Source organism: Cydia splendana, chromosome 18 (assembly GCF_910591565.1).
Source record: "Cydia splendana chromosome 18, ilCydSple1.2, whole genome shotgun sequence".
NCBI lineage: Eukaryota > Metazoa > Arthropoda > Insecta > Lepidoptera > Tortricidae > Cydia > Cydia splendana.
Window position 1 is genome coordinate 3,319,296 of NC_085977.1, and position 12,604 is coordinate 3,331,899.

Genomic DNA, 12,604 nt, shown 5'->3' on the forward strand with positions numbered 1-12,604 from the left:
TGGTTAACCAATAAATGTTATAACTACCTGAAAATTTACAAATTGTTTGTTTACTTTTATTTAAATACCTAAAGATACAGACTAGGTAAGCATCTTTTATTCATTTTTACATTACGATTTGAAATCATGTAAAATATAATCAGGAATATGAGATTCACATATTTGAACTATTCTTTGATTATTTATTTACAAATATTATTTATTTATGAAAATGCGTATACGCACACGTACATTGGTATAAATTTTAATGTTCTAAAAGATTTGCAATTGAGCTGCGGTGTGCCAATATTAGTATGCCACTACATTGCATCGTATTTACGATTCCACATCACATTTTCCTTCAAAGAGATTGAACACGAATGTGTACCCAACTAGTCAGATAAATTGGCAATTGATAGGTATTCGCCTTCGATTGGAAAATACACCTACGGATGTTGTGCATAATTACTTTCCTTCGTATTTTCTCGGAAGCGTTCGTATTTGTCAAGCTACTTCAGTCAAGCTCAGTACTTTTTGTACCGAGACTGACTGAATAAGCAAGACACGTTCGTACGTTTTCGTGAAGATACGAAGGAAAATAATTATGCACTACATTTGTATTTCATTATTATTCCAGCAAAACAGTATTAAAAACTTCTTTGCAATAAATAATAGATTAAGTATGTGAGAAACTTCATTATTTTATAATAAATAATAATAATAAATCCGTATATTTTAAACAACACAGGTCCATCATATTACAATTTTAAAAGGAGGATTAACTATAAAGTAACCCAATAAGTAAACAGTGTTTACAGAAATTTATAAACAGGAGTAGAGACAACACCAATTTTTTAATGAGGTATGACCGAAGTAACAAAACAGGCCGCGTAGCCAAGATGCCAATCGCTTACGCTCCGTAGCCCGTAGCGATCGAAACGCAACTGTCACTGTCACACTAATATAGAAGAGTGATAGAGAGACATAATGCTTTTCGTTGTCGAAACGATAGCGAACCTTGGCTAGGCCGGCTGAATACATTTAGGAGATCGGCAATGCGATAGGTCAGCAATCCGGGTTTAAGGTGGATGTGTAGGGCTGTCCTGCCGACTAGCCACCAAAAGATGGCGTGATTGTGCACAAATTGCGGATTATCACTATTTCTTTCAAAACCCAAACAATTTTCTAAGATGTGTTAATATTGGCGCAAACAATAAAAAATATTACGTCTAAATCGAAATATATTCCACTCAACAGTGTCTCATTTCATCAAAATCTGACAAAACTGCAAAATATTGCAATTTCATGCATTCACGCACACTACCATATCCCCCAGTGTCAGTCTTGTGACCATTACGCCAAAACAGACTAGAGGTCGCTAGTACAGAAGATGGCTTTTCTGATTACTCTCATTAGCTAACTAGGGACAAAAGTGTAAACTAGATGGCGCGGTGTAAGAGATGAATTTTTTGCAAGATTAATTTAAGGTAAAGGCGCATCCAGACGAACTGAATTTAGCACCAGAATGGGCGGATTGTCTATGGTCACGGACGGTATATTCTGTAAGGCCTCGACAGACCTTGCTACAAATACCGGAATGGAACGGAAATCACATGCAATTATCGGTGAGGTATATAGAGGTCCATACAATAAATTCGTGACCGTATGCAGACCTTTATTATTCTTTTTTGCTCCACGCTGCCTTCGACTGCCATACATTTGTTATACTACCTACATAAGCAATACCCACATTATAATCACGTAGCGTACGTTTCGTGGCTCCTGGCCGAGGCGTTAGCTTGGTCCGATTTTAAGCTACCTACATTCCAAATTGTAAATTTCAAAGGTCACGATTACATACTTTCTACAATGTTTGTTTTCACACCGCAATGAATGATGAGTGTTTCCAAATGGTCCAAAAGAGCTTTTTCCAAAAAAAAAATAGACCTGAGTCTCACAGACCCTATATATTATAATAATTTGTTTATCTAGTTCTTCCAGCTCAAAATCACTGGCATATTCAATCCTGATAGTAAAAAAATCCTCCAAATATTTGTGGCTTTCCATTACAAATAGGTCCTTATACTTCAAGTGCAATAAGGTCCTTTCCAACTGAAATTCTTATAAAAAGGTTCTTATTGCACATGAAACATAAGGACCATTGCATTGTCTGAATGGAAAGCCACATTTGTATGGAAATTGTAGATTCCACTAAGTAGGTACGTCAAACCATGAAGTTATATTGTTTAAACTGGAGCGAGTTGTCAGTTTTTTTGCCATACTAATTTGAACCTTATCACCGAGACAGAATGTTGTTCGTACCAGACTAGAGAAAACGGTCCACATGAGATAGAAAAACCTGAGCCCTGTGTCTCACTCGCACATGTTGCCAATGTTAAAAAGATACCATTGTGATAGAAATTATATCAATATACTACTGAAATTCATTACCTTCTTATACTATTTTAGTGCTATATTCTAATTACAGTTCTGATATCTTTTAAGTAATTTGTTAATTATTATGATGTTAATATTATTAACTGATTAAGCCAAGCATGTGCGCAACAAAAAAAACAGTAAATTGAATATGGTAGAAATTGTAGTAACTTTGAATATTAATTGGTATCCCCAACTTGATGACGATTAGGGTCACCATGATGTCGGTACGATTTGGATCGGTCTTACAAAATTGTTATTTCCTACTTAATGTAAAAATAACTTTACCTAAATAGTATACTAATAAATAAATAAAGATATACTTATTTTGGCATGTTTAATTATTCGGTTCACGTAATGAGAGCTACATAATTGCCAAAAATTAAATCCGAAGTCCTTACATTACAGATTGGACATTACAGACTCATATTTTTATACATAGTATTTAATTACTGGAACGTTAATTCTAACTATTTATATATATGTAATCGATTCTATATAGGTTGGGCCGACATTTCCGTCAGTATACAAAAGCGGCAAATTTGAAAATGTTGTTTCAATTACAGATCTACGATGACGCTAACGCTTAAAGAATAGCTAAAGTATGCAAAAGGGAAGTCATCACGTATATGAACACACCATGAGTATGATATTGATAGTGATAGGTATTTTGTTAAATTATGAAGAGCATAAATAGTGTAGAATGCCGGTTTACACAGTTAAATGTAAGTTTTTATTTCGTCGTGTGCTAATATTTTATCATTTTAGTCAATAATCAAGATAATTTCGTGTAAAAACATAAATTGTTACGCTACGCTAGGGCTTCACAAAATGACTAGTATCGATAACCAGTGGGCATAGTAATAATATAAATTTATTTGCGTTGCAAGTGTTGAAAGTAGGAATTAAATTCGCAACGAGTGGTGATAAATTAAAACACGACCGAAGGCAGCGTTTTTAATCGATACGATTTGCGAATTACCAAGTACAACTACAACGTTTTACCCGACCCTGGATATTTGTCTCGCTCTCTCTTATAGCTGTCTTTGATAGAAATAGAAAATATTTATTTGGCGTACAAAAACATACCTTTTTTTTTTTTTTTTTTTTTTACGTTGGGGAAATGCGTTTACGCATGCCACCTGGTCAGGGGGAACCAGGGGGGATGACGGACTAACCAGTGGAGGACTACCGTCTAAAACCACCAACGAGTGCCAACTCCGCTTTAGATGGGGTGCCGCAGGGTCGCTATCAGCATTCGACCACGTGCGCCCCAGCGGGCGGCCTGCAGGCCGTGGGAATTTTGGGTGCCAATTGGTCAGCACCCCAGTCCTGTGAGCTTTTAACCGCAGGGACTCCCCCGGGGCCCTGCGCAGCCCACTACGGCGGAGGCAGCAGGCGCGCATAGCGCCTGGCTCTGCCCCCAGCCCGTCGTCGGCGGAGTGGATGCGCGTCAGGATCGTCCTCGCGCGCACGCTCCGCTGCCTCCTTCTGCGACATAATTTCGTCACTGAAGGAGGCCATCGCCTTCCATGCCTCTTCGCTGTCGAGCATGGCATTAACAATGCTCGCCAACGAAAGGTCTGCACCTAGTGTTGCTTGAAGGGTGGCCCGCTGGGGCCCCCATGCAGGGCACTCCTCGAGAGTATGACGCGCTGTGTCTACAGGTGCGCCACACTCATGGCACATGGGGGATTCCTCCCTCTCTATGCGGTGCAGGTACTTACCAAAGCATCCATGGTCAGTAAGTATCTGCACCATGTGGAAAGTTAGCGTTCCTTGCCTCCTTTCCACCCAACGTTCTAGATGCGGCAGTACTGCATCTACCGTCATCAGTCCATATTTTGCATCGTCGAGCTCTGCCCCCCATCGGCGAAGTGTTTCCACTTGTGCAGATGCCCGGATATTTCGGACTTCTTCTCCATCTGGGAACTCTGCCGCCGCTCTTCTCCCAGCTCTGTAGCGGTGAACCTCCGCAAGAATGTGAGCCTGAAGGTCCCAGGGAGGGTCTGCAGCCAGGATCGTTGCCGCTGTAAACGATACCGTACGATACCCACGTACAGCTCTTAAAGATATTGCCCTCTGTGGTCTGCGGAGCAGAGCCCTATTGTCGGCAGAAAGGGCATCAACCCATATGGGAGCGCCATATAGGGCCATACTCCGCAGGACACGAGAGTAAAGGAGTCTACATATTGAATTTGGCTCACCCACGTTAGGAAGCAGCCGGCCGAGGGCTGCAGCTGTGGACATCAGTCTAGGGGCAAGACTGTCGAAGTGCGCCTTAAATTGCCAGCGGCCATCTAAAAGGAGGCCAAGGTATTTCATTTGGGCCTTAACTGCCACTACCTCCCCATTCACTCTAATGTTGGCATTACGAGGGGGTCCTCTCCTCGGACCATGGAAGAGCAGAACTTCCGTCTTTGGAAGGGATACCTCGAGGCCCAGCTGGTGGATTCGTTCAACCACAAGTGAGGTCCCAATGGTCACCTTCCTCGCTGCATCTTCATATGAGAAACCCCGGCACGTAATAAGAGTGTCATCTGCATAGGCCAACACATTCATTCCTGGCAGGACTGGACCCCGTAATAGCCAGTCGAACCCTACATTCCATAACGTGGGCCCCAGGACAGAACCCTGAGGGACACCCAATTCAACCGGTCGCCGAAGAAGCTCACCATTTCCGTCTTCCCACGCTACGTAACGATCTTCCAGATAGTTGTTCAGCAGCCGCTGCATATAGGTAGGTACTCTAAAGAAACGAAGTGCCTCCTTAAGCGTTTCGAATGGGAGACTGTTAAAAGCGTTCTTGACATCCAAGGAGACTGCCAGCATTACATTTCCGCCATCTGTAGCCTCTCTTGAGAGCGCTTTCAGGTGGTCTATTGCGTCGACTGTCGATCGGCCCGCACGAAAGCCAAACTGCTTGTCAGAGAGGTTTGGGCCCACTTCTTCCAGGTGTCGGACGAGGCGGTCAGCTAAGATTTTCTCAAGCAGTTTACCCACCTCGTCCAGCAGCACTATGGGTCTGTATCCAGACGGTTGACCACTCGGGCGACCCTGCTTGGGGATCAAGCAGACCCTGCCTGTCTTCCATCGCTTCGGGAATTGTCCAGTACGAAGACACTTGTTGAAAAAATCCTGGATCCAGTCCACCCATGACTCTGCGGCAATAAACAGTAGTCGTCCGGGCACCCCATCTGGTCCTGGCGCTGTGCGTCTCTTACGAAGCCGATATAAAGCTTTCGTCATTTCTTCGTCTCTTATTGGCGGAACATCTGTCTCGTCATATGTCGTTTCGAGGGAGGGGGGCGCCATTATAGGAGGATCATGTCCCAGCGAGACCGGGAATAGAGCTTCCATGATCCTTTCTACAGCCTCCCGTGATAGAGTCTCGGTCGCAGGGGCACCTTGTGCTATAAGCTTCTTGCGTGCAGTTTTATAGGGGCGTCCCCAGGGGTCTCGACTTAGGCTGGCCAAAATTTCCTCTCTCGCCCTAGCTTTCGACTGACTGATTGCCTTCTGCAGTTCTTTCCGTTTTTCCCTGTAGACACTTCGCAGGTGTTCTTCCATTACAGGGTCTTAACCATAGCGTCTCCGATAACGCACGTATGCTCTTCGAGCAATATTGCACACCGTTCGTAAATTTTCGATGTCTGGTGACCACCAATAGACGTGTTGCCTGGGTGGTTGCCGCCGAATCCGAGGCATGGCGGCATCACATACCTTAACCAGAGAGTCGCATAAGTGATCGGCCAATTCATCTACCGAGGACCGCTCTACCATTGCATTAGAGGTCGCCCAGCGCTGCACAAGTGCTGCTTCCCGCGCAAATTCCCGATCCATTTTCGTGCATGCCCAACGTACAAATCGGCTGTGCCCTCTGTTCGGTTTCGTCGTTACGGAAGAAGGAGAGACAGCGAATCGAATATAAAGATGGTCCGATAGGGTCTCCACTTCTTCTTCCACTTTCCATCCCTGTACTCTTCGCGCTACGGCAGGTGTAGCAAATGAGACGTCTACCACAGATCCTCCCTGATACCGTACGCAGGTCCGAGAGGTTCCTTGATTTAACAAGGCCATATTTGAGTGAAGAGCCCAAGTTTCAAGGGCCCTACCGCGTGGGTTCGTGACGGTATCACCCCACACCCGGGATCTCGCATTGAAATCGCCAAGAACTAACATAGGCTTCGAAGACCATCTGCCGACCACCGTCCTGATAGAGTCCAGGAAAAGCTCAAATTCTATCAAAGAGCGATTGGGAGAGAAGTAAATTCCCAGAACAACATACTCCCTCCAGCTTGCTGCAACAAATCCTGTGCCTCTCTCAAGAAGTGTTAGCGGATACTGCCCGCCCGGACGCACAGTCACCGCCACCAGACCATCCAAATCGCCAATCCAATGTGGTTGAGACGGAATAAAATATGGCTCACAAGCCACTCCTATATCGACCTGCCACTGCATCATAGACTAGGAAAAGGTCCTGGGCTGCGATGCAGTGGTTAAGGTTAGTCTGAAGGAATTCAGTACGCGAGCCTTGATCCATTACTCTTGCATATTGTTAATCTCGGCATTCTCTCGTTCCTTAGGGGGGCCAGCACTGGAGGCAGTCCCGGTCCGTGAGGCCAGCTTTCCCGTTACAGGTGTAGGTTTACATCGTGGGCTACCCATCACATGAGCGTGGGGCCTATTTGTCTCTGTGCACACAACACACTTAGGCACCCGTACTGAGCAAGCTGCTGCTCGGTGCCCTTCTTCACCACACCGGTAACAGAGATGCTCCCTACTCACCTCAGACGGACACAATGGCTTCGTATGTCCGACACCCATACAGCGATAACATCTCATTGGGAGCTGCTCCAATGCGACTACGCGCGCAGAACTCCAGCCCACTAGAACGCGTCCTTTTTCTACCAATATTTTAGCCGCAGCTACGGGACATCTTACCACTATGGCACCCATTCCCCCAGGACCGCGTTGGACCCCACCCGCCTTAACTAGATTGACAGCGCAGCCCCCAATCCTGGCTACAGCCGCTATTACACTTTCGGTTGTAGCAGAATCGTCCAGATCCATTATACGCACAGTGGCGCACTTGGTGGGCCGAGTGACAGCTGCAACCCCCTCTAGCACTGGACGCAGCTTTTCCGCTAATTCGTCGGCCTTGGCGGCTTCAAGCTCCTTTGGAAGTTCAACCATCCTCGCTCCTGAGGCAGTTTGTCGGAACTTAAGGGAAGGAATGCCCATGTCCCCGAGGTTAACTCCTGCCACGGCCTTACTCATTACATCAAAGTAACTCACCCCTCTTTCAGCCGCTTCCGGTTGTAATGAAATGACAACTGCCGAAGTTGTAGGGGCCTTCAGCTTGGGTTTGGGCTTGGCCTTGTTTTTATCGGCCGTTTTCCTCGTCTCTGGCACCACACTAGCTGCAGGTGTCTTTTTTGGCTTCTTTTTCTTTTTATTGCGGACTGGAATAAACCCGTCTTTATCTGCCGGGCCTTTTTGGTTGCTCTGCGCTTGGTGACGACTAGTTTCACTCGTCCCTGCGGTTAGTGAACTAGCAGTAGCAGTCGGTTGCCACCGAGTAGGCGCTTCAGTTCTACTCACCACTGAACTGGCAGTGGTATTAGAGTTCGTCTTTAGGCTCTGAGTTTGTAAACTTAGTTTCTTGTCTGCAGCCAACGGGGGCCGGCATGGCTTAGGTGGAAGAAGACGGTCCTCAATTCCTGCAAACCGCGCGTTTATTATATTTCCTACGGAGGATATAATCGACTTCCTGAATTCCTCTATTCCATCGCTGTCTATTAAGAGGGCTTTACTTTGAGAATTAGTCTTCGTGTCCGCCGAGAGAGAAGCTCTCATTTCAGCATAGTCACGCCGGTAGGCCTTCATCTCGGTCTTCATATTTTCAACTTCCCGCCGCAGTCGGTTGTTATCCGCTCTTAGGCGGCGCATTTCTTCCGCCTCCGACCGGGAGGCAAGGACATTTACAATATTGTTTAAAGCAGTAATTTCTTCTTTCAGGTCCTTACTGTTTTTTCCCCTCATATTTTTAGTCATTTCTGTTACCGTCGTCATTTTGGCTTTCAGATCATTGACAGATATGTCATCGGCTGAGTCAGCGATGTGAGCCAAATCTGCCCCTGAGTTGGCCAGTTCTGATGGAACCGTCTCTTGGAGGCGTTTTTGCCATTCTCTGTTAGCGGCTTCTTCACGCGCCTCCTCCTCCGCGGCACGAAGTTCCGCCCTGGCCCGACTTAACTCTGACACCCGGCCGGCACTAGCTTTACCACCTCTGTGGCTAGTTGACATTTTAGCCGCCGCTGGTTGCACTTCATCAAGTACGTCTTCAGATTCAAGATCTATTATTTTGTTTGCTGACCTTTTGCGTAAAGCGTGTCCACCTATCAAAGGCGACTCGTCAGTAGCAGAACCTGATAAAATCTCCTCTCCACTTAAAATAACCGGTTCCGTTTCCGTGGTTAGGTGACCAGTCCCGCTTCCGTCCATAGATCCACTATCACTGCATACAATATCCATCTCCACACTCTCTCCATCCACATCATCGTTTTTATTATTATGTACAAAAACATACCTACATTACGGTAAGTACACCATAAAGTTAACAATACAGTAAACATAATACCAAATAGGATGCCGCTCAGCATAAGCAGTGTCTGTAAGACACTACGCTGGTTTTCACCCAATACGTACGATGGACGTACGGCGGACCACCTTCCTCACAATAAACCACGATCGCATTGATCGCGATCCAATACGCCCATCCCATCTGTAACAGCTTTTATAACGACTAAAAGCTTTATAACGACTAAATTAAGTAAGGTTGTGTGAAGCGTTTTACAGAAGAGAAAAAAACTATATCCATCTCTTTTCTGGGGCAATTATACTAGCATAGGGTAAATACAGTATGATTCTCTCTGATTATGCACGAATGAGAAAAGATCCTGGCCAAACTATACATTCCATCTTATGCTAATATCCCACATTCATATGACTTATGGTCACCCTAATTAGAAAGAGATGGAGGGCTCAGGTTTGACCTCTCATGTGGACACACTTTTTGGCCAGTGTACACTATCCAGTTTACTCTCTACGTCCGTGCGTCAAACACGTACAAGTGAAGTACTAAAACGTGACGTAATGGAACGGACATCTCGGGACATTTTGACATTGGAAATGTCTTTTCGTTCGCTCCAGTATACGGTCCGATTTCACGAAAAAGTGCGATCCCCGTATATCTCGGAAAGTTGTGAAGATATGATATTAAAAAATAGGCTCAAAAGACGCATAATCACGAGAGCTGTAAGGTGCAAAAATAATTATTCGAGAAAGTCAAAAACAAAAAAGTTATGGTCGAAATAGTGAAAATAAAATTCAATTTTTTCCGAATTTTTGATTTTGGTGCTCGATAATTTGGAAACGAAGAATGATATCAAAAATTTGAGAAAAACGGCTCTGGACAATTTAGTCAGCTACAATTTGAGCCTAAAACAAAGACGATCGGGTTAAGGGTTTGCCCTGTAGCTTAACCTTAAAATAGTCAAAAAGTCAGAACGACAATTTTCACAGGACATTTATGACTTCATGTTTCGCAGAGTTCGTTATCGGTGTTTGTTGTGAATTATCGGGATTATGACGGCAGAATAACAGGGAGAGGGAGAGGGAGAGGGAGAGGGAGAGGGAGAGGGAGAGGGAGAGGGAGAGGGAGTGGGAGAGGGAGAGGGAGAGGGAGAGGGAGAGGGAGAGGGAGGGAGAGGGAGAGGGAGAGGGAGAGGGAGAGGGAGAGGGAGAGGGAGAGGGAGAGGGAGAGGGAGAGGGAGAGGGAGAGGGAGAGGGAGAGGGAGAGGGAGAGGGAGAGGGAGAGGGAGAGGGAGAGGGAGAGGGAGAGGGAGAGGGAGAGGGAGAGGGAGAGGGAGAGGGAGAAACACAAAATAAAAACTTATACAGAGAAACATAAAAAAGAAAAAGTGCCACGAAATGGTCTCACCTCAGCATGTTGCTGGCGGCTGCTAGCAGATAGCTGATGCTGAACCCTGGCAGTACCTAGTGGAGCTCGGGTTTAATACAACATAAACACACGCTGTTTTGGTCATCGGACTCGTCTCGATGAGCACTTAGGAGAGTAGTACCCAAGATACAGCTGATGCTGAACCCTGGCTGTACCTAAAGGAACTCAGGTTTGTTGCAACATAGGCACACGCTGTTTTGGTCATCCGACTCGTCTTGATGAGCACTTAGGAGAGTAGTACCCAAGATAGAGCTGATGCTGAACCCTAGTTGTACCTAGCGGAACTCAGGTTTGGTGCAACATAGGCACACGCTGTTTTGGACACCCGATTCGTCATGATGAGCATTACCCAAGATAGCTGATGCTGAACCCTGGTAGTACCTATTGGAACAGGTTTGGTGCAACATAGACAAACGCTGTTATGGTCATCTCTCGTCGCGTCAAACTGCTGTCAAGAAAATTTCATATCTTGCAGCAAATGGGCCGCTGCCGATCACCACTTCTCGAGTTGACTACGGATTTGCCGTGTAATAATTTTCTTGTACTTTGAACATTAATATATCCTGCTTATTAATCGAAAAATGAAATATGTACCTATACTTATGCGCCACGGCGACAATTATTCAAACTTGGATACGCGTGTGGAAATTTTGCAATTTGTTTGTTCACATGCGTTATGTCCAGGATACTTGTGTTAGTCTAAGAATAAAATAATTATCATTCAACGTTGTAGTTTTATTTTGTAAAATTTTCCTTATCCAGACTTTCTCGTCGCTCAGCGACAATATTTTTTCGAATTCCGTAGATTCATTTCCAATGTGCTCGATAGTCGTGTGAGGCACGAAATCTGTGAATTTTTTTAAGTGGTAGTACGGAATGCTGACGGTGTAGAATGAGCCCAAAAATGTGCATGGACACAAAGTTAAATTTCAATGCAGAACTGAAATATTCATGTTTTAGTTTAGGGGAAAGTACCTACCTAACCTAATGCAAGCTTTAAAGCTACTATTCCATCCGCTTACCGAGCGCGTCGAATGGGATGACCGCTTGGGCTAACCAGTATGGTCGTATTTTCCGATTATTCACAGTTCTTAGATCTCTAGAGGGTTCAGCCAAGATGCCAATCATTTGCGACAGAGAGACGTCAGAGTTTCGTTCGCTATGGCGCAAACGATTGATATCTTGGCTAGGCACTCAGTTCACACTACGTTGGACAGCGGTGAGAGAAACTCAATTCCCTAGTACTCGCCCGATATTTGTTTTACTCTGCCTGCTTATTAATTAACGATTGATCCGACTTTCCTTCTTCAAAGAATAAGTATATCAAGTTAATTACTAAAGTGATACAAAAAGCTTAATATCACTAATAGATATTAGAAGTACTTATACATGCAGAGTGTAGTCTAGTCGACAAGTTCAAAATGGTGAAAAATAGAGATACTACTAAAAATACGTGTGATACCTGGATTCGGATGATGTATAGAAAAATGTATTCGAAGCGTTTATTAGAACACAAAAAAAATCAAAAGTTATAGACATAAAAGGCGGAAAAGAGAAGATACCGTCAACCGGGATGAATAGGGATGATAGGGGTGATAGGGAAGGTCTTCTAATAAGACCGCGTTTTCGCGTAGCAGCACGGGATATGGTAGCTGCTCTCACTGACCCAAGAAGAAAATCCACCCTGTATGTATACCTTTTCGTTGCCTGACCTAATATTAAGTAAGTTTCAATAATTGGACAAATTTATAATTCTTACGTGCTATTTAGTAGCTACTTCATAATACCGCATGAGTTTGTGCCGCACCATAACGATAGTACCTTGTAGTCGACCGGGGTACCACATTACGATATTATATAATAAAAACCGGGCAAGTGCGAGTCGGACTCGCGCACGAAGGGTTCCGTACCATAATGCAAAAAAAAAAAGCAAAAAAAAACGGTCACCCATCCAAATACTGACCACTCCCGACGTTGCTTAACTTTGGTCAAAAATCACGTTTGTTGTATGGGAGCCCCATTTAAATCTTTATTTTATTCTGTTTTTAGTATTTGTTGTTATAGCGGCAACAGAAATACATCATCTGTGAAAATTTCAACTGTCTAGCTATCACGGTTCGTGAGATACAGCCTGGTGACAGACGGACGGACGGACGGACGGAC

The 12,604-nt window shown here is 44.6% G+C and overlaps 2 protein-coding genes and 1 long non-coding RNA gene across 4 annotated transcripts in view; 1 reads left to right on the forward strand and 2 right to left on the reverse strand.

Annotated features, from left to right (window-relative positions):
• LOC134799387 (uncharacterized) overlaps positions 1-867 on the reverse strand; it is a 236,320-nt gene extending 235,453 nt beyond the window's left edge. Inside the window, exon 1 of the long non-coding RNA XR_010145397.1 lies at positions 858-867. This is a non-coding gene — a long non-coding RNA (uncharacterized LOC134799387). The remainder of the gene's footprint in view (positions 1-857) is intronic.
• LOC134799329 (hemicentin-1-like) overlaps positions 1-12,604 on the forward strand; it is a 252,930-nt gene that overhangs the window by 134,445 nt on the left and 105,881 nt on the right. The window lies entirely within an intron of this gene.
• LOC134799682 (uncharacterized) lies at positions 6,958-8,952 on the reverse strand. The gene has a single exon (XM_063772121.1). The coding sequence runs from the start codon at positions 8,950-8,952 to the stop codon at positions 6,958-6,960; it is 1,995 nt and encodes a 664-aa protein (XP_063628191.1).

Coding starts and splice junctions, on each gene's coding strand:
- LOC134799682 (XM_063772121.1), bottom strand. CDS start 8,952: ATGGATATTGTATGCAGTGATAGTGGATCTATGGACGGAAGCGGGACT.